Here is a 26,474-nt window from a genome sequence, read left to right on the forward strand (position 1 = left end):
ATCATGGGATTGTCAAAAATAATCAGTGAAAGAGACTTTTCAAGGGCTTTCCTGTTTCTGAGCCTCATCAGGTCACATTCTTAAGCTTTTTCTGCAACAAGGAGAGAACTAAAGCATATATAGAAAATGACAGCAGACTTTCTGATGCAATCACTTCATTCCAGGAGCTGTGGCTTTAAAAATAATGCATCATAAAGTGGTGAGCCCCTGGCACTGCTGACACAGTAGTTATGGTATGGGATGCATCTCCACATGGATGTTCTCCTTAGAGGCGAGAAGTGTAGCAGGGCAGCTTGATACAATTACATTCATTTCAATTCTCAACAAGGAGCAGATGCAGGATCACAAGTCATCAGAACTTTCTGCCCTGCTTTCCTGGGAAGAGACAAGGAGAGTTAGTATTTAGGAACAATTTTTACTTACTTAAGAGAAACGTACCCCCACTGCCGTAGATCTTTGAAGGGCCAGCTTGGCTTCCCCAAGAGAGAGACTGGATATTTGGTCACACCACTAAAAGTTGTAGGCCTTATGCCTTTCTCAAAATCCCATGAGCTCTGAACACCTGCCTTTTAGCAAAGCCAGGTTTGTAGTCCTAATTATAGAAAAACCCAGCAGCAATGATTGCAATTTCTTAGCAGGACACACAGCACCCAGCTGCTGCAGCCTGGGCACCTGGCAGAGAAGAAGACACAGGACTCTGGGGACAGTGTGTGTCACAGTGAGCAGTGTAACAGCTGCCCTGTGTGTTTTTCTCCCAGAGGGGCCTTCCTAGGTGGCCTGGCCTCTGTTTGCAAGGGTCGCAGTCCAATATCAGCAATTAGTCCCTGTTACAGTCATTTGTCCTGAGTATGTGCGTAGCTGACAGCCCAGCAGTGGCAGAGCTCGTTGCATTTGGCATGCTCTTAGCCCACCTTGACGTCAGGTAATAAGACTGTTGTGGCAAGAGGGGTTTAAACAAAATTGGATTACCTTGTGTTTTCTGCTGGTCAGGAGTCCCTCACAGCCACTTTTGTGAATGGCAGTTAACAGGGTTGTGGACATTTGCTTACAGCCTCAAGCCCCACGGCGGCAGGTGGGAGGATGTTGTCTCGCCACCCAAACCCAACAAGCCTGGCCTTGTGGTAAGAGTCCCCTCGGCTCCAGCGTGTTGCAGCGGTGCTCAGTCCTGGTGACGCAGCACAACGCGTGCCAGCTCGGCCCTGCCATGGCAGCGCTCGCAGCATCACGAGGGCTCTCCAGTGGTGGTCCAGGGCAGGTGGCTCACTGTTGCTCTCATCTTCTCGCTGTCAAAGTCACAGAATAAAATATGAAGATAAGACAAGGGCACGGTGGGTTTTACAGCAAGGTTAGCACCAGTGCACCCGCAGGGCTTCCTCAAGTGGAGCTTACAGAGCAGCGAGCCTCTCTGCTTGCGGCAGACCGTGCCATTAGCACCCAGTGTTTTCTCTTCCACCCTTTCTCTTGCACTGTGCAAGCAAGCAGAGCTTTGCCCATATGCCTTGGACCTAACGTACACCCTCTCTCACCATTCCCTCTATGTTCTATCAGTGCATCTGAACTGTGACCCCCTCACCTCCACATTTCCTGAAATGGTCAGGTTTGGGATTGTATCACTGAGTTTGTGCATGCCCATGTGCCTGGAAGAACAAAGTTTTGATGGTAGAGAGGTTCTGGTTGCTGAAATGTCCTCTGCGCAGAGGTAGTTGGTAAGGCAGAAGGGCTCCTGAGGCTGAGCACAAAGCCTCAGGGTCTTTGCCGGTCTGCAGTGGGATTTGGAGCCTCTTGGCTTGAAAGACATGTGCCGCGTGTGTCCCACAAGCCAACCAGAACTGGCTTTAGGCAAACTGACTGCAGCAGCCCGCATCTCAGCTCTGACGAGCTGCTGAGCGTTTATCCATGCGCACAGACATGGGTCAAGCACCTGTGTCAAGCTAGCTTAGGTACATGCAGGCACACCTTTACCTGCCCGGGAGCACCACAGAGGGGTGTGCATGGCGGTGGTGGAGGAAAATAAGGTTTAGTCGGAGGAAGGCCACAGGAGTGTACTGGGTATGTGGCAGCTTGTGGGGCCCTGAAAGGAGTGTTTATGAATTCATAGTGCATTTTCTACTGCTGTAATTCAAACTACATGTGAGAATAAGTCAACAGTGAGTCACAGCCCATGACTTTTTGCTGTAATGGAAGCAGGCTGGCTGCCGCAAGTCTGTTATTGATAACGCGGTTACTTCAGCCCTCAGTAATAGTAACAAATCTGTCATAAATCAAAGTGTCATATGGCATTACAAGCGCTACCTGTTTCATCTGGTCCTGCTCCCGTTCACCCCTGCCACCAGCACGTGAACTCTGTGTGTGCATGTGTCTGAGCATCTGGGAGTTGTCACAATGCTGTGGGGGGAGCAAAGCTATTAAACCGCAGAGACTTGCTCTCCTGTCTCCTTCCCTCTCCCTGCTCCCCTCCTCGTATTCCCCTGCAGCTGTCCAGCCTCTTCTGTGTTTGCTGTACTCTGCTGCTGCCTCTCCCATCTGCCGGGAGCCACATGATGTGGTCACACCTGACATGACATGGTCATCCTGATCCGTGATCTTCTGGGCAGCTACACCTGGTGCCAGAGGTGACAGAGCAGGAGCAGGAGAGAGACAGCAGCCCAGAGTCACACCAAGGGGCATCAGACAGGGAGCCAAGTATGGAAATGCAGACCTCCAGAGGACTAGGAGAAAGAACACTGGCTGTGGGCAGTAAATCTCATGTGGCACAGGTGCCAGGGTCCAGCAGATGTGTCTGGCAGGTGGATGGAGCCAGCAGGGTACCAGGGGCTTTGCAGGAAATGGCTCCCCTCCTCATCTCACTGATGAGCCCCTAATGATCTCTTCTCTGATGCTGGCAACACAGTGGGCAATTCCTGGGGGCATGTAATCATGGGTGCCATTACTCAGCTCTGGACTGGCCTACCAGCCCCTGAGCAGGAGATCACAGCAGGAAGAATGCACATCTTGTCAGCTGGGTTTCACCCATTCTCACCAGTGACATCTTCTCTCCACCATCCCTTACTGCTTTTCGGGATCCAGAGGGACAGGTGAGGGGATAGATTGAGGATGCACTTAACTGTGAGTTCCCATCTGTGCAGTCCATTGACCTTGGAAATCGAATGAGTGTGGGTGGCTGAGACTCAACCAACTTTAGGCTGAGATGCCAGGAGTCTCAGAAGAGCAACCAGAAGAGGTGGCGGACAATATCTGGACCTGCCACTTGCCAGATGGGCTCACAATGGTCCCTCAGTTTCTGCATGGTGCCTGAGCCCTTCTACTGGTGTCTGAGCCCTGATACTGGGTCAAAGTGTATCCCTTTCCCTTAGGATGCAGAGAACTTCATACCTTGACCCTTGCTGTGATTGTCATTTGCCAGCCCGAGTCTCGCTCTACATCAGTTTATTGAGGAACATGTTTCAGTTCCGCTTGACTCGAGGCACTGGTTGGGGGATTGCCCAGGTGTCTTAACCTATCCCATAATTTATTGCAAGCTCACCTTCTTCTGCAGCCTGGCAGGCTGCTTCAAGGGCTGCCCAGTGTTGAAATGGTGAGGGCTGGCACCTGAATATCCCTCTGTGATCCTGTAGGATACCATCAGTTGGCACCCAGGTCTGTCACAGGATGCACACAAACCCTTGGGTGTGCAGACGGGTGCACAGTTGTGGATTTTTCTTGGCTTGAGTTGCTTGGAGTTCATTTGTTGGCTTTTCTCCCTTGGTTCAATCTATTTTGAGCTCCCACAAAAGTGCTAAGGGAGCTGCTCAGGCTGGGAGTTGATGAAAAGAAGCCTGGTTTCCTAGACTGGTGCAAGGGAGAGCAGGGTTGTGGTGTCAGGAAGGGGATTAGCATGATATTTAATTGTAAAAGCACTGACAGTGCTGACACCTTGAAAGAGCAGCTGAAGTATTCTCCCTGTCAGCTCTGAAAGCTCTTGCTCTTGTTTCTTGTCAGATTTTCAAACTGTGGACAGGGGTTTCAGATTGACAGTGTGCTCCAGGGCAGTGGTGGTGAGCGAGGAGCTGCCAAGTGAGAAGCTTTGGGAGCCGCTGTCATGGGGGCTTTGCAAGGCTCACAAAATGCCCTGCTCTCTAGTTAAAAAAGGAAACAAGGAAATAATCTCAGAGTGTGAAAATTCAGCTGGGAGGGGAGAGCCGCTGGGCAGGAGCAGATGGGAGCAAGGCAGGCGGCGTGTGTCTGTGCACAGACATCTCCAAGCAGCTCTGAATGCACTGGGGCAGTGAGAGGCAGGCTGGCGGGAGGGTTGTAATGCGGAGGCTGTGTGGCTGGTGGGCAGCCCTTGCGCTGAGGAGAGAGCAGGGGAAGGCTGGTGTACATGGGCGTACGGGTGAGGACTGTGAGGTACCAGTTGCTCCCATCAGAAGTGGGCTGGGAGATTTGCATGTGCATGTGGTAGTGTTGGCCAGAGAGGACAAGTATAAGTCTCTGTCATTTCATTCTTGCAGGATGAGTCCATCACGATGCTTGGTTGCAAGTGTCTTCTAAATAAGCAAATAGGCATGCTGTCTCTCCGGCTGATCCCTCACGCACACTCCTGGAGAATGATCTGTTTAATTTTAAAATACATTTATGCAGTGCCTTTCAGGAGAGTCTAATGTGTGGTACAGCTGAAGAATACAGGGCAGATGTCTGAAGTAGGATTTATTATTTCTGAGCCTGCTGTTCCAAATATTCCCAGTTCCATCTTCTGAAAGGTGCTTTCCCCTCCTCTAGGAATCTGCGGAGTCTTTCACTGCATACACACACACAGTGGTAGATCAAGGAACAGGGCAGTGGGAGTTTATATTTCGTTAGCAATTGCCAAGTTGCCCTCTTTCAAGATGGTTTTCCAGGTATAGAATTGCTTCCAGTTTGGTCATTCATGCAATTCCCATTGTGCTCATGCACTTCCTTTCTTCTGTGTCTTTGCTGGTGCCGATGTAGGACCCAGGAGTGCCCCATTGAATCAAAATGTTTTCTCTGGCACCAGCCAAGCATCAGACAGCAAGAGCAATGGTATAGTGTGTTTTACACACATGGTATTGATCTCAGCACCTTCAGTTCAGGCTTTCCTGAATTCCCCTGTGCTCCTAACCGGGAAACGTGTGTCAGCTCCAGGCTCCTCTGTAACTCCCCTTTTTCCCAGTGACCTTGTCCGCTCCTGGCTCATGTTCGAGTTTTTCCATTTCCAGTGTGAAGTTGTCTAGTTTCTGACAACTCCCTGTTGCTTCTGAATTTCATTTGATTCTTTTGCCATCCTTTTACCCACTACTTGGTATCTTCTGCTTCCTAGCTATTGAAAAGGAAAAGAAGGGATTCTGGCAGGGTTTGAGAGCTACATTGTGATCGAATTTAAATTGATGCAGTCTGATGTGAAATCAGTGCCAGGCTGGCTGCACGTATGTGTATACATTCACATAGAGAAGGGAGGGAAAGAAAGGGGTTAAATCTAGTCATTATTTTGTCGGTGGAGCCATAGACCTTAATTCAGTAGACCCTACAAAGCATGACAGCTCTCTGTGTTGTGGAATCATTGCAATTGGTGAGCAACACCAGGGATAATCTGGGACTTGTGTTGACTGCTGGAAAGGAGCTACACTAAGGAAAAAGCATCTCTAAAGCTGTGCATTTCTCTTTCTTACATAACAACAGGAGTAGCTTGATTGCTCGATTCTGTTTTCAGTAGGGGAGGTGGGGGGGGGTGCTTGTGTGTAGTGCAAGGATATGAGTTTCTCTTTAAACTTACCTAGAAAGCTGACTTTCATTCATCTTTGTCCTAGCTGCCTGGAGGATTTAGGAGTTTTGGGGGAGTAGCAGCTAGCTGAGTCATGTTCTAAGAGGACTTTCACCTAAGCACCCTTCTGAATTTGTTCCCTAGTTGTTCAGCATAGTGCTCCCCTGAGTATGGGCATGGAAATTTAGCCTAAGAAATAACATTTGTTCTGGTTTCTTTGCTCGCCTCACTGCTGCTGAGTCCCATTATTTTACAGAAGAGAGAGATATGCCATCAAATGTGTCATCTGTGTTTATTCCTTTATGGCTTGTTCAGCGCTGTCTTAAGCCATCAATAAACATCTTTCAAGGAGTCTCGTGGTGAGAGAACTGAAGGTTCAGACATGCTTTCCCTGGCATCACTTCATCCCCCATTTTCTGTGCTGGCTGAGTGTCCACTAGACACAGCAAGAATAGTGGCGCTGCCAATGGCAGGGGAGGCCCTGTATCCCTGCCCTGAACACCAGACTGTGCAGGACTCGCATGAAACTTGTGTGGAACGGAGCAGAGCCCATTAACGCCACATGCCCTATTTTTAGATGCAAGCTGGTGCCTGGACTGGTTTTTCAGCTCAGTGGCAGTGAAGCTCTCTCTTACTTCCTTGTGTTGTGGATAACTCACCTGTCCCACCTTACTGCAGCTTGTAACTGTAAAATGATTTGCGGTGGGAAAGGTGACATTTTCCAGCAACAAGTCTGAGCTCTGCTGTTGCTGAGCAATGCCAAACAAGTGTGAGGTTTCTTTGCACTGTGCTGAATTGCTTTGCAAGAGTGCTTTTCTCCTGGCCACATTTGCAAGGAGCCAGCCCAGATGTGCTGAAGGAAGGGAGGGCACAGTGCAAATAAGACTGTGAGCATTTGTGTGGAAGGAGTAAAGAGAAGATGCATTGTTCTCCTGTTTTGATCACATGTGGGACCTTTAGAGCAGCACAAAGACTTTTCCCTGGGGCTTTGCTATCTGTAAGCAAAAATTAACATGGAAAGTGTGTTGGTGCTCTCCCTTCCTCTCCAGAGCCTTTGGAGACATTTCCATACAGTTTCTCTGCTTCCCGCTTCCACTGAGCAGCTCCTGAGCTAGGATGAAGGTTTCTCCTTTGCTTTTCAAGCTGTGCCTGTTATGTGCCCTGAGGCTGGCTTAGCAGGCAGGCCAGCCTCACTGTCTGCCCCAGCCCCAAACAAGACATCTTGAGCCAGCTGATAGGTTGGCCCAACTTCCAGGACTCCTTGCAAATCTTCTCCGAGTGCTATTTTCTGAGTATTTTCATTTCCTTCTGCTCCTCTCTCAGGTGATGAAGCTGAGGAAGTTGGCCCAGCAGGTCGCTAACTGCCGGCAGTGTCTTGAGCGCTCAACGGTCCTCATAAATCAGGCAGAACATATCCTGAAGGAGAATGACCATGCGCGATTCCTGCAGACAGCCAGGAATGTGGCAGAGAGGTAGGCTCACAATGTAGCACTAGTTAACAAGTTTGGTTCTGGTTGTTGTCTGGGAAATTGGTGACAGCATTTCTTGGACCAGCCTTAAGGAGTTGTCCTGTGAATACAGCACCCTGCTCCCTCAGAGACTGGTCTGCCCAGGGAGTACTCCATCATCCCCACCTATTTTCCAAAAGTCTAAATGGTTACAGCTTTCCTGCATGCTGCACCCAGCCATTGCTGGGCAACAGGTGGGCTTGTTGCCTTTCCATGTCACTCGTGATATACAGCACACTTTCCCCAAGTTCTGCAGAGCAGAATAGCCTACTATGTGATGTGGCACGGTCAGCAAACAAGACTAGGACAACAAGAATTTAAGAAACATCTGTGAGAATGAGCTGGCTGAAAACAGCCAGAATACAGGGCCGAGTGAAACGTTCAATGATCTAGGTAGGATTCACCATCTAAATAATAACATCTCAGATGATCTCTCAGAACTCCTGACTTAGAACCATGAATTGCTGTAGGGTGAGTCAAGGAGCAAGGGTGAAGGGAGGTCTTGCACCTGAGGCACTTAGTGATTCAGGTCTGCAGCAGTGTCCCCAGTGGGGAGCTGACCCTAGACAAGGCTTAAGAAGTTTCTGTGCCATCCAAACTAGAGCTGGTCAGAGCACACTTGGTACACTTAAAATGCATGTAGGCAGGTGGGGGCTGTTGGGGTCACACCATCGTTGTGTTGATGTTACAGCAGTAAGAAAGGTTAGCAAAGATGTGTGTGTCACAGATCCAGCCTGAACCTCCTCATGCCATAGCCTGGAATAGGAGATACCCATCTACCCCACTGCTCCTCACGGATCTGTGCTCCCAGCTCCTACTGATTTTGGCAGCCTCTGATAAACCTATGTTTTTTTATAAACCTGAAGAGTGATCCCTATGATTATTTCAGTGAACAGAGGAGAATGCTTCTGTCGCTACTGAAACAAGACAAACTGGCCCTGTAGCCCTGTTTCTGGGCAGTTGTCACTCCAGTTCTCCCATGAAGCTCTCCCTACTAGTTGATGCAACGTGGATTGCTTGTGGTGTATTATGTCACTGCAAGGCAGTTTGCACCCTTTTAATCACTCATCTCGCTGCTGCTGGGAGTCACGAGCGATGTGCACACTGATGTATATTGATGGTCTCTTCTTTTCTTTCAGGGTCGCCATGGCAACTGCATCCTCTCAAGTTCTGATACCCGATATCAATTTTAATGATGCCTTTGAAAACTTTGCTTTAGATTTTTCCAGAGAGAAGAAGCTGCTGGAGGGGCTGGATTATCTAACAGGTGTGTGCACAGGCTGGCTCCCTACTGCACGCACCACRCTTCTTTCCCACAGCCTTCCTTTCCTGCACATTGCTGAGGGCTGGAAAGGGTATTTTAAAGCAAACTAGATTGCCAGTCATTCTCCCCTGCTAAACTTCTGCCCAGCATGGTGCCGTAGCTGGTCTCAGTCAGAGCAGAGGCTGCCGTGCCATCAGCAGGGCAGTCTTTCCAGAGCAGAAACACCTTCCCCTCCTTGGGGTGCACAGCATCTCTACTCCCCTCTGTGTGTCATGGGGCACCGTGGCTTTTCCAGAAGTAGGATGGAAAAGTTCAGGAAGCAGGTCAAAAATTATGGGCTCTGCGACTCACAGAGGAGGCTGATGCCCATAAAGAAATAGCGTGGGGAGATCTAGGAAGGGAAAGGTGAATTAACCAATTATTTTACTTTTAATGCATTGCATCCTTTACTGTTTCTCCTTAACTGCACCTTTTTATGTGGTTCTTTATGTTGATTTACAAACTCCTATGGGCAGAGACCTTGCTGGGACAAAATAGACATACAGATTGCAGTTGGGTCTCTTGGTGCTGCCATAATATCCATAGCGAGGAATAATAGTTATAGACTAAACACCAGTAAGGACTAAGAAGGGCTGTTCTTGCGCTCGTGTACCCAGCCAGAGTGAGGCGATGTGTCGATAGGAGCAGCACTGCCGCCCAGCTCAGGAATAGGAGCCTGCTTGTTTATGATGCTGTCCTCTGTAAAATCAAAGGAAGGAACAAAAGCTCCAAGGAAACTAGGGCATCATTACTTACATAAATCTGATTTTCTTCATGGTTACGCAGGTAAGCTTAGAATGAATGATAAATGAAAAAATGTCAGCTCTGTCCAGAACATTTATTGGACAAAATATTTATTCCAAAATTAGTGCCAGGAAGTAGCTTGATTTTAAGAGATTGCTCAATTTGTTTTGGGTTTGAGGTGTCAGGCCTCACAGTGACAACAGCAATAACAAACTCCCCTGTTCTGGCACTCTTGAAAACACACTGGCTCTCGACATTTGCCGCTTAGCCCAACTAAAAAGTTTAGTTAAGTGGGAAACTCAACGTCATATAAAATGAGACAGCTGTTTGTGTCATAGGAGTCCTGCTCCCAGCAAACTGAGCCCATCTCTATTATTATGGGAGCAAAAAAAAAAAAAAAAATCAAAAAAAATCATATATGAAAAAACCTTACTAAACTGTGTTACCTGTGATCTCCTGCAGCACCTAACCCTCCGTCTGTTCGAGAGGAACTTTGCACCGCCTCCCATGACACGATTACAGTTCACTGGATCTCAGAGGATGAGTTCAGTGTCAGCTCCTATGAGCTCCAGTACACCATCTTCACTGGCCAAGCCAACTTCATCAGTAAGTCGTTGCACACCAGCTCTATTTGGGGAACCACAGTCCAGTTTGGGAGGAAAGAGGTCTTTGACCAGACATGAAGAAGTGAAAGCATTTCAATTCCAGTGGCTGAGGGCTGCTCTCATTGCTGCATCCTGCAGCAGCAGTGGCCCACTGGCAAGAGGATGGGGGGTGCCAGACAGGGAGATGCATTGGCCCCCATGGTCTTACTCCCCCTGCCCTGCTGTGGTCCCTGGTTCCAGTGTTTCATCACTCTCAAGGAAGAAAAACTTTTCATATATCTGATGGGATTTTTCTCTGCCGCAACTTGTGCCATTGCCTTGTGCCCTGTCCCCAGGCACCTCTGGGAAGGTTCTGGCTCCAGCCTCTCTCCACCCACCCATTAAGCAGTTGCAGGCAGCAGTAACATCACCCTGCACCTTCTCTTCTCCGGACTGAACAGACCCAGCGCCCTTGGCCTCGCTTCATACCTCCTGTGCTTCAGCCCCCAACCAGCTCAGAGGCCTCCACTGGGCTTGCTCCAGAGTGTCCATGTCTGTCTGGGGCTGGGGAGCCCCCAGCTGGATCCAGTGCCCAGACGTGGTGTCTCCCATGCTGAAATGAAGGGAGGAATCCCTTCCCTCACCCTGCTGGCTGCACTCTTGCTAATGCAGCCCAGTGTATGGGGCTGGTCTTGTTGCCCAGGCACACTGCTCACTTTGGGGAATTTACCCTGCTGAGGTCTCTGCAGCATGTTCTTGCCATCCAGCTGCACACACACGCCTCCTCTGGGCTTCTCAGTATAGTGAAGAACAGGTCTTTAAAGCAAGGTCTCTACAGAGGTCACCTCCTTCCTTCAAGGCCATTCATCTGGGCTGGTATTCTTTGCTTTGGGACAAGTGGTTGGGTGCCTTGTGGGCCAGAATGAGGCACTAGATGGCCCAGATGTCTCCCCCAGCATCGGGGAAACACATCTGCCCATGCACACCTCCCTCGTGGACAGACAGGGCATTGCAGTTCCTTGCACAATTGCCCAGCCTGGCCAGGACTTAGGGGAGGAAACCATGAGAAAGGTCCTCTGAAGACACCTCTCAAGGCTGTAATCTAAATGATGGAGGAGGCGAGAGGTTCTCTGAAGCGCAGTTTGTTAACCCTCTGCTGGAGATCCATAACTGAATTGTTTTACACTGCATTCAGTGTCTGGGTATCATCATCTCGGTGGAGCACTTGGCACATTAGAGAATCTCATCTGTCTTGTAGTTGATCATTCAGGAAACTACCCAAATATGTGTGACTTGTAACCCATTCACGTTGCTCCCTGGGGTCATACAAATAGAACAGAACTGGCTGCTCTGCAGGCTGCAGACTAAAAATGAAGCGTGATTTATTTACCCTCCATAACAGTATCAAGAAAAGTCTCCAGGTAATTCTTCCTGAAAGTATCTATCTTGCCTAATTATTCTTCCACACCAGTGCAAATTTGCTTGCCAGAAACGGGATTAGAGGAACGACGAGGGCTCTCACTGATTTGTATGTGTTAATACCTAAACATTTAGGAAGTGCTGTGGTCAAATAGCAAGGAATTACTTGCTGAGGTTGCAGCATCCAGCTTCTCTGGGAGGGTCTGGGCTTTATGGGACTTGTCTTGGTCAGCATACTTTCTCTCTGAGTTCACTCTGTGCTGTGATACCATGTTATGTAACAGGACAGCTTTAAAAAAGCTTTGTAAGGCTGAACCAGCCCCCAGGCCTGCCATGAAATCAAGACAGCAACCTCTCAGATGCAAAGTCCATCCTGGATATTTGTTATGTGATGAAAATATAGTAGTTGGCATCACCATCTATCCAGGCAGGACATTTTCAGCCTCAGTGGGTCTGTCCCACCCAAAACATTTCCTCCTGAACACATCTGATGTGCTTTTGTGGTTTTGACACTGAGCAGAGATGCCATTTGCAGGACCTGGACACATGTTGTCACAGATACTAGTTACTGGAGCAAGAGTTGGGCTTTTTAGTATGAGAAATATTTTAACAGTACATTTAACAGCTGGCTCCACTGTCTTGGGAGGGAGGTATTTGTATCCAGAGACTTTCCCACAATTTATGGTTGGTTATTTGCAAGGCACCCTCCGGAGGCGTGATGTGTGTTCAAACAGCATGCAGGAGAAAGAAAGCTTGTGATTATAATGACTTTAGAGAGACACACTCTTCCCTAATCCTGATGTCTGAGTAGGATGGATAATAGAAAGAATAAAGGCCAGACAGAAAAGAAAAAAAGGAGGTGCAGGGAGTGGTTTATTGCAAATTAGAAGAAGGTAGAACTGCTCTGGGACAGTGTCATTTTGTCTTGGGAACACTGTTCTAAGGATCAGGAGCTTAACAGCAAGAGTTGGCCTTAGCCCTTAGCACAGGGCAGAGGCTGTTGCTGGGAAGCATGTGGCTACTGGCACAAACCTGGTCCAGATCCAGAGGCCGTGAAGTACTCAGAAACAACCTGGGGAGTCTCAGCCTCACATCCTTGAGCCCAACCATGCTGGCGGGCAGAGTGGAGCTGCCAGGCCACATGCCCCTCATGGGCACAGCTGGCAGAGGACACCAACCCTGCCCTTTGGGGACCTCTGTGAAGGCTAAAGTCCAGACAAGCCATGCAAAATGGATGCCCTCCTCCAAAGACATCACAGGCTGTGGGGGGGGCCTCACTTTACCACTGCTCATCAGCCTCACCTTGGTCTTTAGTAGAAGAGTCTGTGCCCCATAGCAAAGAGGAACCAGGAATATTTCTGGCAGCTGCTCTCAGCACTGTGCCATGCTGGGCCAAACACTATCAGACAGTACAAAACAGCATCAGGCAAGGCAAATCTGAGCTGTCTGCTGTTCTGATCAGGCTCTGCATGTAGCCACTCTGATGTTTAAAGTAATTGTATCTACCATTTCAAAGTTATGCATCTGACATTAGGGCTGGAGTTTTGTTCTAATATTAGCTAGGCAGAATTCAGCAGACATCCTGAATCAGCTGAAGGCTTGAAGATAAAACAAGCCATAAATTGCCTGGGGATTCAAACTTGACAAATACGCCAAATGTCTATTTAATTTCCTCCCCCCCACACTGAAAATGATCAAACAGACTGAGGCTCTGATCCTTTTAAACACCATTGATTATCATTAGGAAGAGCTGGTAAACTGCAGGTTGAAAAAGCCAAGGCTCAAAACTGTGACTTCCCCCAAGGACAGAGGTGTCACATCTGCAGTATCTATTTACTTTTTATTGTTCTTCGCTGTCATGAGAGTTTATTTCAAAAAGAAAAAGCTGACCTGATTGTAATCACGGAAAAGAGTTCTTTAGATTTCCACAGAGGTGCAGTTAATATGGGAAGAGCATTTCAGTCATAATACTAAGGGCTATTTATCAGTCTCAGAAGCAGTGATTTATTTCTTTGGGTTCCCAGTGAATCCTCCAGGTGTCAGAAATACCTACATTTTATCAGTTTTTGTAACACTGCCTTTTCCCCCAAATTTGAGGGTTTTTGCATACTGAAGGAAAGTTAGTTCATTGGCTTGGTTATAGAAGAGACTCCAGTGAAACTGCATGTTTCAGTATGAGAAAAAACATGAAAATTTTAACAGGAAAACTAAAATGTATCTTCCAGCTTGTCTGTTCTGAAGTTATGCTTCAAAAAAGCACAACATCCTGACAGTATGGCTCTTGGAATAAAGTTTTAGTCCTGATTTTATTTAAGAACACCTACTGTTGTAGGAAATGCCAAAAAAAATGCTTCAGAATAGGCTTTTGGGGTCTCTGTTAGTTTATCTTAATTATCAATAAAACATCACTGCTGGAAATGCAGTGTCACAGAACAGGGAAATTGTTAAGTGCACCTTAAAATATGCAGGAAGCTGCCAGAAAAAGCTTCTGCTTGAGACTTTCAAAGTTGATATAAGTTGCATCCCCCAACCTTCTCTAGGAGCCTTTGCTCTTGTTTTAAAAAAACAAGATGATTTATTTCCTTTTGGTCAGAGGTTCGTTATGGTTACACAGTCCTCCCACATCTAGGATTTCCCATACTCAGCTCTTCTGTGCTTTCCCAGCCACAAAATGTTGCCTTCAGCATTGCCTTCATCCCTTGGAGCACGAGAGAGCTCAGCTACTGTTTTGGCTATGTTCTTAAATGGTCATCAGCCTTCATCTCTGGATCTGGTAGTTAAGAAAGAAATGTGGGCTATGCTGGTATCACTGAGTTATTTAGGTGGGAAGGGATATCTGAAGGTATCTAGACCAAGCCCTGCTCAGAGCAGGGCTGAATTCAGAGTTAGATCAGGTTGCTCAGGTTTTTGTTTGGTTGAACATTGACTGTCTGCAAGGATGGAGATTCTCCCGCCTACCTGGGCCCTGTTCCAGTGTTTCGCCACCCTCATCTAGAAGAATGTTTTCCTTACCAAGTCAGAATTTCCCTCATTGCAACTTGTGCCATTGCCCCTCATCCTATCCTTGGGCACCTCTGGGAAGGTTCTGGCTCCAGCCTCTCTCCACCCACTCATTAGGCAGTTGCAGGCAGCAGTAACATCACCCTGCACCTTCTCTTCTCCGGACTGAACAGACCCAGCGCCCTTGGCCTCGCCTCATACCTCCTGTGCTTCAGCCCCCAACCAGCTCGGAGGCCTCCACTGGGCTTGCTCCAGAGTGTCCATGTCTGTCTGGGGCTGGGGAGCCCCCAGCTGGATCCAGTGCCCAGACGTGGTGTCTCCCATGCTGAGACGAAGGGAGGAATCCCTTCCCTCACCCTGCTGGCTGCACTCTTGCTAACACAACCTGTGGTGCTGCTAGCATTCACACAACCCAAGAGATCAGATTTCTGGAGGGATTTAGGTGTGTGGTTTGTACTCTAATGCATTGAAGGTGTTGGGAATTAGTCCCCTACACACCTTTTGGGTCTGTGTGGACTTTGGCACAAGCATTAATAAGGTGAGATATGTGCAGATACTGATGATGAATAGAAACAGCAGCGAGTGGAGAGCCAGCTCTGAAAGAAAACCAAAAGAGACAAACATCAGGAGTGTTTTCTTTGACCGTCTTTGTTAGCTCTTCATAGAAGGAATAAAGAAAACAGCAGTTAACATCTCAGAGGAAAGAATGAATAATATATTGTCACTTGGAATAACACATTCAGAACTAGGTGATGAGAACATTTGAGTCCTGGCTGAACTCATGCGTGAAGAGACACTGAAAATAGTGGAATGGTTTACATTAGAGCTATTAAAACGGGTCTGCTCCAGGGAAAATGGGCTATGTGCTAGGGCTCACCTAGCAAGAACACAACGAGGAGGCTTCCCATTAAAGGAAATACCTTTCCAAAGAGCACAGAGTTGGCCTGTCGAAACCATCCCCTTACACTGTCTTTAAAGCCAAGAGCACGGCAAGAGTCAGACATTTTTATGGATGACGAAAGCTACAATAAAAAAGATTTTTTTTAAGCTTTGGCAAGAACAGAAGTTCTCGGTCTTCAAGGCCAACCCCTTACTGATTGTTTTTAGAAAGAAACTTGTCCTGGAGGCTAAATCACTCTGAGGCTATTGTTGCCCAGCCACTTTGTCCTTTCCTATGAAGGAGCCAAAGCTGACCATTGTCTGCAATGAGATAACATCTACCAGTGCTTGTTTGAAGGGCGTATGCTCCAAGGAAAGTAGCTGTGTGTGTAGAATGCAATTGGTATCATATCTGCTTTATTTTGTACTTAAAATAACATTGCCCTGGTCCCCTGGGCAAATTCAACCTATATTTCAAACCAAATTTATGCAAGCAGTGACTGCAACGAACCCTTGTCCTACGACTGAGTGAGTCACCGGGGATAAATAAACACCCAGCCAGAGTCCCCTCGTGGGTATGAGGTCCCACTGCTCTGACAGAGCAGAGGAGTGGCACGGTGGATCTCAGGAAACTCTTTCTGACAGCAAGACCCCAGGAGGAGCTGGCCAGACCTCCTGCTCCTTTCCCACTTCTGACGTGACGACAGAGCACACTCAGCTGGGCAGTTAGGTCACCAGGAATGAATTTCAGCCCCATGCTTGCAAGCTGCCCCTTGCAAAGTGGCATGCAGCTGCCAAAGGGCACCAAAAAGTTGGCAGCTATCAGCCCCCGCAAGGGTCCCCCCAGCCCCTGCCTTGCAGCAACCTGCTCCAGCCTTCTTCCTGCATCCTCAAAAAAGCTGCTGGAGATGCTGCAGGTTTCCAGCCCTACCCCCACCTCTGCATACATCCCACCTTCCACCACCAGCAGCAGGGACTACACTCATTTTGGGGCTAAAAATCACTGTGGTGCTTGAGCACATATGAATAGCTTCCTGCCATTGCCTGAGCAAGTCACCTGCCTCCAGGTCTCTGATATAACTCCAAGTAAACTCCACAGTTTTCATTGGAGAGACTTCATGTCTCAGAGGGCTATCCTCAGTGCAAGCCTTAAAACAGGAGGTGTTTTCTAGACTTCTGACATGCATCTGTACACACATATGCTGGGCTAAAAAGCGCGTCTTCCAGAAGCCCTTTCCTCACAACCCATTCCCCATGTATTGTTTCATTCTTTGCTTGCAGACCTTATCCTGCTAGATCCAAGAAGCTTCCCTCTGCTAGGTCTGAGCTTCCATATTATTCTTGCATTCCTACTTGGTTCCTTTTTGCTGAAAGTAGCAGATCCATGTTGTAATTTCTGCCCACAAGCTGTTTTCTAATAACCTAGGGCACCTCTGATACCCAGAGCTTCTTGTGTGCCGCAGAAGATGGTAGTTGGTAGCTGCTGCCCCTAGGTCTGTTGGTCTCAGTGCTAGAGGTTGCTCCAGAAACCTTCTGGCATCTTTGTCCTCCAGTGTGGGCTGCTTGAGGCAGTTATGCAGTTTGCTCTTACCCCAGCCATGCTGGTGTCAGTAACACCATCTGTGACACTGTGTATTGCTGTTCTCTTTTCCTGTAGCTCTGTGTGATCCCACCTTAGCACACGAGACAATACTGTTTGCAAAATGTGCAGAATCCTGCAGCTCTAGCAGTACAAACCTCTGCTGCATTAGGACCTAGAGTGTTGAAGGTCTTTGGACTCTTAGTTCCTTTCCATTTCCAAAAATAGTTTAGGCTCCTGAAGTTTTCTGAGCATGGGTTCCAGCTGCCTTGGCTGGGAGCTGTAATTCTCTTTGAGCCACTTTGCAGACCAGGCTGCTAAGGGACACAAAGTGTGAATGTCCCATGGACATTCATTATTGCTTCCGACCCAGGAGCACTGGGAGCCATGCAGGATGTGGTAAGATGCTAACCAAAGCAGGATTAGGGCGCAAATGTGTACCTCTCCTGCTGCTGGCATTGCATATTGCAGCCCACAGAGCATCAGGGAGGTTGTCCTGCAAGAGGGAAGCACCAAGAGAGGTGGACGAGAGCGGGCTGGAGGGGAACACCCCTGGCAGGCTGTCCCACCACTGCACCTGCACTGCTCCAGGCAGAAAGTCAGCAGGTGAACGCTCCCAGCACCATGGAGCTGAGAAGACTTTCCTGCTCTTTCAACAGCTTACCTGTGGCTGGAGAAAACGCAGCATGTGAAGGGCAGCTTCCCACAACAACATTGCTCCCCCAGGCAGAAAGACTTGCTATAGGCAGGGGAAAGCCAGTTTGAGATGTTTACAGATGCCAGTTGAGGCAGAGACCTTTCGTCTGATACAGATCTCTCTGTACAGCATTACGATGGCTCTCCCCTGGCGTCTGGCAGGTCCTACAGTGCTTTTCTCCCGAGATTAATGGGGAAACTTGCCCAGTCTCTCATTAGCAGCACTTTAAAGCAGCAGTAAAGAATGAGGGCTGCCAGCTGGGGACACATTTGCCTGCTCAGTGAGGCTTCATCAGTGCTTCACTGGGCTCAGCTTCTCTCACCTTCTCCTGGGTGCTGTCTGCTCCCTATGCCGTCTCCTTCCCAGCCCTGGCCAGAAGGTCTCGATTTGAATTCCTGTTTCTCTGCACCCTTTCCCCATCACTTCCTGCAGCAGCATCTTGAGATGCCAGCACCCCACCCCTGACTTTGCCTTATCAAGCATTGCTTTCATGTGATAATAAAAAAGCATCTCTGAGCTGCTGGGTTTTATCATTTATGTAAATTTTCCTGCAGGTTCTCTTAACTCTCAGGCAGGCGATAAATCAGCCTGAAGGATGCATGATCCATGATCTCTGCATTAGCAGCTGTGTGTTGTTTGTATTCTGTCCTTTCCTCCAAGTGTTATCTGTTAATAAATCTTTTCCCCCCTTTCCTGTACCACAGGTCTCTACAACTCCATGGATAGCTGGATGATCGTTCCCAACATCAAACAGAACCACTACACAGTCCACGGGCTCCAGAGTGGCACCCGCTATATCTTCCTTGTCAAGGCCATAAACCAAGCTGGCAGCCGGAACAGCGAACCTGCCAGGCTCAAGACAAACAGTATGTGCCCAGGTGTTTCTGTTGCGCTGCGTTGGGTGGGATGTGGAAGAGCAGCTTCATCAATGCTTGAGTCCTAAAGAGTATGGCTGAGCCATTCCCTGCAAGTCCGTAGTCACTGGCTGCACGATGGAGACTCCAAAGTCCTCTCTCTTCCCTGCTTTGACTTTTTCTTCCATCCTGTGTGTAATGTCAGGCCTGGTGATCAGCTCTGTGTGCCACCTTATCTCTGTAGCATTGCTTCCAAATGCTAACCTACTTCCAGGTGCTTTTCATATGGTTCCTTGGGCCCTGCATGCTGGTTTGTTGTAGAGTTATTTTAGTGCTGCTTTATTTAAACATGCCTATCTCCTGATTCCTGTCTCAACTGCTTCCCCAGCTTACCCACTGTAGGTGTCCTCAGCCCTGGCCTCAAGGGCAGGGACACAGTGCCCGGGGCTCCTCTTCGGATGGCTCTAAGTTCTCTGGTCCTGGCAACAACAAGCATTGAGGCACAGAGCCTGTCCTCACAGAGTCCCTTGGGCATCCGGGATTTTAAGGGACCACTGAAGTCCAGCTTTCTGCTCACTTCAGATCATTGGGCTCTATGTCTGCTGGTCCAATGTACAGACTGCCATGGTATAGTCCTGGGGCAGCTGTGTGCTTGCCTGTGGCTTCTCTCCCAACTGGCTACAGTTTGGGGGGCCAAAAAGAGTTTGGAAGGTATCTGTGTGGTAATGGATGGGGCTTTGCAGTTGCACACAAAGCAGAAAGTGGTTCACACTTCAGTTTGCCCCCAGGGAAGACAAAAAAGGGTTAAAGACATTTAGGAAAATCAGAGCAAGATTCAGTCGAAAATTGATTGGCTTCAAAGGGCAGCAGAACTTGATCCATCCTGACAAGGGGAAAATGGCAAGGGCTGGGTTTCTGGGTTTGCAGCAGCGAGAACTGAAGCCCTCTGGGGCCAGTTATTGCCTTTTACTTGGTGGGACATAATAGAAGAGTCAGTGTGAAATAGCAGAGGGAGCAGATAAGTTGAGAGTGGCTCTTCTGGCTTTTGTCCAAAGCTGCCGGCTCCATGGCCGCATCTTGCTGATGATGATTATAAAATGTCTCTGTCTGGTCCTGATGAGCACAGTGTTCTTTTGTGTTTCCTTTCTTGATGTTTCAATCGCGTCTGCGTTCCGCACTTTAGGCTTTTGAAATGATTTATTGCCTCTCCCTCCTCATTTTCTTCACAGAACCTGCGCAACCTGCTTTCATTTATGAAATGAAATTAAATAAAGTCAGTGTATTTGTGGGGATGGAGGGAAGCTGATGAAAAGCAAACTCCAGTCGAATTCTTCCTTGTTTATTAAAAATGTATCCCTCCTTCAGCTGCTGTTTTAAGCACTTTCTCAAGCTTTGAAATGCACTCATTCTGGAAGTAAGAAATTGGTGACTTGACAAGCCAAGAGCGATGATATGACAAACCAGTACAGAAAGAAGTAAAAGAGGTTTGTTTCAGTAGCTCCCTTGAGATAGGGCGTGCTTTTTTTTTTATTATTCAGTGTCAGTCATCAGAGATACTAGCACAATGCTAAGTGCTCTGCTTCAGAGATGAACTTGATTTAGTAGATTAAATAAGTGCTCGATCAGATTTTGAATTCCCCTTGTTCCATGGAGGTGTCTGCAGCAGCTTGCTGCATTTTTAAAGATAAAGAGCAAGAATCGCCTGGAGCACTACAGAAAATGTTATGCACTACCACAGTTTTGCATGTGCTAAAAGGAACTTCTTTCACAGGTTTGAATGACCACTGAAACAACCTTTGTGTCTCCAGCTCAGTAGATGGGAGAGAAAGGAACACAAGCATTATTGTACATGCATTCCTCTCTGTTGATGTTACAGTGTTTATCTGCAGCCAACCTCATCATTCATCTTGTCTTTAGACTTCCTGTGTCACCATCTGTTTTCATGTGCTCAAAGCTTGAACTTTTTTTGGAGCAGTGACTTGCAATTTTGGCAGTAAAGATGGACTCAGTCTGAGAAAAGTGCTCGTTGTCATTGCTGTGAATAGTTGTCCAAATTTGGCCAAGTTTATGGGCCTTTGAATGATCACAAGTCACTTGTGCTCAGTGGGAGCTTCTCCGGTGTCATGCAAAATCCTGGCTATAACTGAACATGCTTGATGCCTTCACAGTCTTTAGCACTGATCCTGTCCTCACCAGCCCCATGAACCTTGTGAGGTGTTCCCACCAGACCAGGCATAAAGGAAGCTGGACTCAACAGGAACAGAGGGGAGGAAACTAATGAACCTGCAGGCTGGAGTGGCCCAGAGTTTGTAGCTGCCTCCACAGCTCTTATTGCTCCCAGTCCTTTGGCTGGCCCTGGCCAGGTGTGGGTGCAGCTGTGCCAGGCCCAGGAGCAGTGAGGGCTCATGCCCATAGGGTCTTGCTTTGAGCATTGCAGAGGCAAGGCAGGGAGCTGTGAGATGGGGAGAGCTGGCCAACTGGATTGCTGGCCTGGGGGCTCCTCTCATGGCCTCTGCCATGGGGTCTCTCTGTGGCCCACGGAAGTTACTTCAATAATGATTTCCATGGGGTGTTCATCCATTAGGTGAACAGTGGTACCCTGACCAGGGTTTCAGCAGGCAGCAATGAATAAGATACATGGGTAAAATGAAATTCTGCCTAACAGCTCACCGCTTGAGCAGCATCCAGGCTGTGTAGTGAATGAAACGAGCTTCTCGTGGAAAAATAGTGTGTCATCACATAATTAATGACTGTCATAATGTAGTGAGGCGTATGAGGCATAGAGTGAAGGGGGCATATGAGGGTTGCCCAGGAAAGGGTATTTTGGGAAACTTCCAAATTTCTGAGTGTTTGATTTAGCAACCTTTATAATCTTCTTTTCACGGCAGTCCTGTGTACAAGGACTCCCTAGGGGGTTTTGCTGCTCATCACGGACTCATGCATGGTGCTGGCTGGAACATCCTGCCACTTTGTGCTGAGTTCACAGCATATCCTTGTTTGCCGTTTTTCCTGCCTATATTTGTCGTTATGTGGCAAAATGTTTTCCTCCTTTTCAAGCTGCCAATTAGAAGAGAGTGCATACTTTTCAACTGCTGTAACCTTCACAGAAATGTCAGCAGCTCGACGAGGAGAAGGGCCAATTAGCATATTTCACGTTCCTCCTTTTTCTCCTCAAGTGGTGTTTGGAGAGATTCCTTCATAGCCGTAAGGTCAGTGTCAGGACAGATATTGATTTCCGCAGCATCAATGTTGTCAGTGCTGGCACTAAATCTACGTTCCCAAACTGCTTAAATAGATGAGCTTGGGAAAAAAGCTTTACTGTAGTGACACAGAGAAACCTTCCTTTGCTTAGTAAGTGCCTAGCCTGAGCCTCTGTAGTTCTTATGTATTAGCAAGTGTCCAAAAAGTGGATGAAACTACCAGAATACAGAGACGGTTCCAGTTCTGGTGGTAAATAAAGTGCAGGGAAGGTGATTTTCACAGTCCTTGCCTTGACCATTGCAGACTGGTCTAACTTACTCTCACTCACATTTCTGTCTCTTAGTGATTTACATAGCTCTCAATGTGTCTGATAATTCCCAGAGTTTGTGAATATCTGTCTCAGGGTTGGGTTTTGTGTTTTGGGATTTGGTGGCAGTTGGTGTTGGAAGTACTGCTAAACTGTAAAATCGACAACGAATGATCAGGTGAGAAGAGCCTGCAGTCTCTACCTTATCTAAATCAGTGTCAAGGTATGTCTACAGGGAAAACTTTCTCTGACATATGGTAGTGTGAACTCAAAGTGCAGGAGCTACTCCAGAATAGATCCTTTTCTGGAATAAGAACTCCCACAAAGGTTGTAGCTATTCCAGATCATATCTCTGTGCAGGCAAGTCCTAACTCCCTTTACACTACTCTTCTGGATTTGCTGTAAGGTAACTTAGGACCTGACACATGGTTAGTAGGTGGAGGAAACTTCTTTCTACTGCTTGTGCCTGGCAGTGTGTTGCTAGGCTGCAGCTGTATGTAATAAAATGGACTGGGTAACTTGAGGCATGCTTGTACCACATTGTACACGTTTGCCCTGCAGGTCACACACAGCTTCACAACTCTTGGAGGGCTGCTCAAGGTGGGTGAGGACAGAGAACAGATTTCCTCTGCCACATACGTATCCCTCTACAGTCATACTGGCAGAACCGCAAATATGTCTCTGTGGTGCATACGCAAAGGCTTTGTGAACCATGCGTGGTCCGTAGCCCATATCAGGGCTTCCTGGATTATACAGTGGCTGGCCATATCCACATCCCATCTGAAATGATAGTTTGCTCTCATCTGGAGGGGTATGTTTGCTGCAGCAACAGCAGCTCTTCTGGGTGAGTCACATTCTCTGAGATCCCGGTTAGCATGTTAATACAGATGCTTTCTAAGGGGATGAAATGCACATGATCCCTAAACAAGCTGTTCAGCAGAGAGTCTATTTGAGGATTCATAGGTTCAGATGGATTTATTGTTTTTTCTGCAACTTGGCAACTCCATTACAGTCTTGCAGCTTTGCTTCCTCAAGGTGATGTCAGATAGGAGGACACTAATAACTGTTTTCAAGCCCACATTGCAAAGCATCCTGTACACCACTGCCTTTAACTAGTTTGCTTCTGACTGTAGAGCAGTTGGCTGAGGGCTCACAGACCAGGTTGATAGTCCATCTGGAGGGTCACAGGCTTCATCAGATGGGTTTTGTACCTGGATTCTTCTGAATATCGGGACCTGGTGGCATCTCAGATGGTTGGCCAGAGCAGGGACATTGCTGGCTCCACTCCCCAGCAGGCACAGAAGAAGAATGAAGCAAAGAAGGGCTGGCAGGATGTTACTCTGGCTTGGTTTGCTCTTCCACCGGGCAGATCATGGTGGACCTCTGCAGAGAGTGGAGAGATCATTTCTTGAGAGTGGGAATGTGTATTCTCCCCCAGATGTTGTCTGAAAGCCAAGCCTGGAGCTGGACTTCCATCTTCTGTCCCTTCCTTTCTCTCTTCAACACAGTTTCAGCTGAAAACTGTCAGCCAAAGACTACAATCGCCTCTCAAAGGCTCACAACAAGGAAGTTATCTGCAGTCTCTCCTTCCCTCTCTGCTCTGCTCCGGGTGTTGCAGGCAGAGGATGTTGTCCCATCCCCTTTGCACCCGCACCCCTTGCCCTCGCAGCATAAGAGAGCAGGGTGCACAGGAAGCTTCTGTAATGTGGTACGCACACCAGGCCTGTGCTGCTCTCTGCCCAGTCTGCTTCTCTGTCTCATCAGAGACCGCCAGGCTTCATTTCCATGATGATCCCTAAGGAGAGAAGCAAGGCTCCTGTAAAACTTTACACAGTGCTTCTTCCCATCTGAATGGTAGAGGTTTAATAAAGAGAGTCCACTGTTCACCCATTCTCCATAGGAATCAGTTGGGCGAGGACAACAAGTCAGTAAGCACACTTTTGGTCCCAGCCGTTCAAGTGGAAGGGAAGGAGCCAAATGAAAATATAGCTGGAGAGGCCTCTGAAACTTAGTGCCTTGGGATGTTTGCCTAATAAGGTGCTTTGTAACGGACCCTGCCTTGCGCAGAGCCCTGGCAGTACCTCTGCACTGACCCAGTCACCAGGTTGGACAGACCATCTTTGTCTTACAGACAAAGTACTGCTTAGGTAAACAGCAAACTAAATATTAATAGCCAGCCCAAATGAAACATACACGTTCAGTTAAACTGTGGGGAGGTGAAGTGGAGTAAGAAATTATTTCTGGGGAACTTTGTAGAGAATTATTTCTTTGACAGGCCACAGTAGCCTCAAAGTGTCAGGCCCTAAAGTCACTTGGGAGTTCATGGAGACACAGAACTTTGGGGGGTGTGAGTGGCAGTGGTGACGAGCTGGCTTGCCTTGGCTGAAAAAGCATGGGGACTTTTCAGAGCAGTGGCTTCAGAAATTATTAGCAACAAAGCCCCAGCTTTGCATTTGCCCCCATTTGCCCCATGCACACCAACCCAGATAAACAAGGGCTGGGCCTAAATGAAATAAAAGAGCAAGGCAGCCTGAGCAAGGAAGTACTTGCAGTCATGGCTGAGGGAATAAATAAAAGAAAAGAAGAATATGGCTCTGGTTTTAACACATAGTCCCAAGAGGAGCTAGAATGGTTTTGAAGGGAGTTTTATTTATATCATCTTTGCACCTGGGAAGGGTGGGGAAATGTCTGTGCTGGCTGAGGGCTCCCATATGCATCCCTGCAGTGCGGGGCTGCCCCCCATGCAAGATCTAACTGAGATCTGGCAGCACAGCACTGCCTCTCACTTTGCCAGTCCATACCACTCCTGCACAGAGTTAGTGTGAGCTTCACAAGCTCCAGCCTCTGTGCATCTCTTCGAGGAAGCAAAGGGTGAGTGCACTGAGCTGTCCAGAACCCCTGCATCTGCTTATCTCAATGGGCTGCAGGTGCCTTCTGAGGACCATGGGAATGGGGCAGAAGCCAGGAGTCAAGTAGACGAGCACAGGAGGCTCTGATTGCCAGGTCCAAGGATGAGTGCTCCTGCTGCTTCCCAGAAGCTGGATAGAGCCCAAACTTTTCTGTCTGAGTCCAGAAAATGACCTGCCAGCTTCCAGTCATGTGCTGAAGCCCTTATGAAACAACTTTTTGGCTTGTAAAACTTTCTGTTTTCAGGAATCCTCAGGTCTGCTGTAGAAAAGTGTGTGCAGGCTCTCACCATCTAATACCTCCCATTTCCAAAGAAAAGAAAGTCTTTCCAATATACTATGTCCTCAGCTGTCGAATGCTAACTGTTGCACAAGGAATTTCTGCACTGGGCATGTGCTGAAGCCCTGGGTCTTTGCTGGCATGGTCCAACTTCCCCTCTGCCCTTCTGTATTCCCGGCACGTCAGTGACCTTCCTAATTAACCTTTAACATTTTCCTATCAGCAGCAGCAATGTCTGCCGCCCTCTCCTTCCTTTGATCCCACACACCCAAAATCAGCCAGGATTTCCTCCTCTTTACTCAGATGAGTTTGCTGCAACATTTGAGACTTACCAGGAAAGGAAAATAAAATTAAGCTGATAACTATCCCAGAGGGTACACACTTCTTGTGTCCAGCCCTAGAGTTGGCCGGTTTGCCACAGAGCCCTAAAACCCCATGCAGGTACATTGGATGGATAAATCGGTGAAAGGCTATAGGGAATATTCCAGCAAGCCGAACTGGCAAGATAAAAGTTACCTGAATGACAGGACTGGGATATATGGTAATCAAAACTGACAGGAGGAACCATTGTATCTCCCAGCTCTCTGACAGGCAGGGCTGTACTGAAAATGTGCCACTGAGGCTGAAGAGGTGCATTAACTTGGGAGCAAAGGGGAAAATGATGGAGGTTTTGAGCAGGGGGCAGGAAAGTGCATGCTGCTCTCCCTGCATAGTCTCACGCAATCAGAGCCTCCCTGGAAAACATTGCAGAGAAGTGTTCCATCTCTTGCGGGGAGAGACTGGATAGCACCTAGTTGTTTCCACGCAGATCCAGAAGTTTTCTTTAGCACACTGAGCAATTCTTTTATCTCAATTTGTCTTCCCTTGCCTACGAAAGGCTTAATGCTTTCCTTTCCCATCACTTCCAATTTGTGCTGCTCTCAGGAGAGAGGGTGCAATTGGGGCACTTGCAGGGATCACACAGTTGTTGGAGCTGACCCCCTTGTTTGGCTGAGATCTCCTGTGGTAGTTGAGCCCTGGTGCCATTACCTGCACCACTGTTAGGGGACCTCTGCTTTTCCCAGCCACACTGTTCTCAAGTTATTAATCTTCCAGCAACTTTCCAGCCACCCATAGCCACCGCTGTCCAGCACAGTGCCATTTGGGGTGTATGCTACCGGGAACTACAAATTCGTTGGACACTTCTGGGCTCACAAGCAAGAGATTTGAAGCAGGTGAGGTTGAGATGATTGAGACTCTGTGAAATCTCCATTCTTTTCCAGTGCCAGAGTGGTATTTCTGGAAGGAAGTCAGCTCTTGAGGCAGGCTGTGTTCTCTGGAATGCCCTCTGTCCCAAACAGGATTTTGTGACCCAGCCTACCTGCTTTATTACTTCCATCATCCACGTCACAGCACTCTATCATCTGCAGATACTCCTGAAGCCTTGGGCCAGGATATGCCAGCACAAACCAGAAG

The 26,474-nt window shown here is 48.0% G+C and overlaps 1 protein-coding gene across 1 annotated transcript in view; it reads left to right on the forward strand.

Moving 5' to 3' along the window:
* The window catches only part of MID2 (midline 2), a 174,989-nt gene that overhangs the window by 132,070 nt on the left and 16,445 nt on the right, over window positions 1–26,474 (forward strand). The window contains exons 5-8 of the mRNA XM_026072177.1: window positions 7,082–7,230; window positions 8,406–8,533; window positions 9,776–9,919; window positions 18,176–18,337. Coding sequence (XP_025927962.1) covers window positions 7,082–7,230; window positions 8,406–8,533; window positions 9,776–9,919; window positions 18,176–18,337 — 583 coding nt within the window. The remainder of the gene's footprint in view (window positions 1–7,081; window positions 7,231–8,405; window positions 8,534–9,775; window positions 9,920–18,175; window positions 18,338–26,474) is intronic.

This window comes from Apteryx rowi, unplaced genomic scaffold (genome assembly GCF_003343035.1).
Source record: "Apteryx rowi isolate R43461 unplaced genomic scaffold, aptRow1 scaffold_338, whole genome shotgun sequence".
Lineage (NCBI taxonomy): Eukaryota > Metazoa > Chordata > Aves > Apterygiformes > Apterygidae > Apteryx > Apteryx rowi.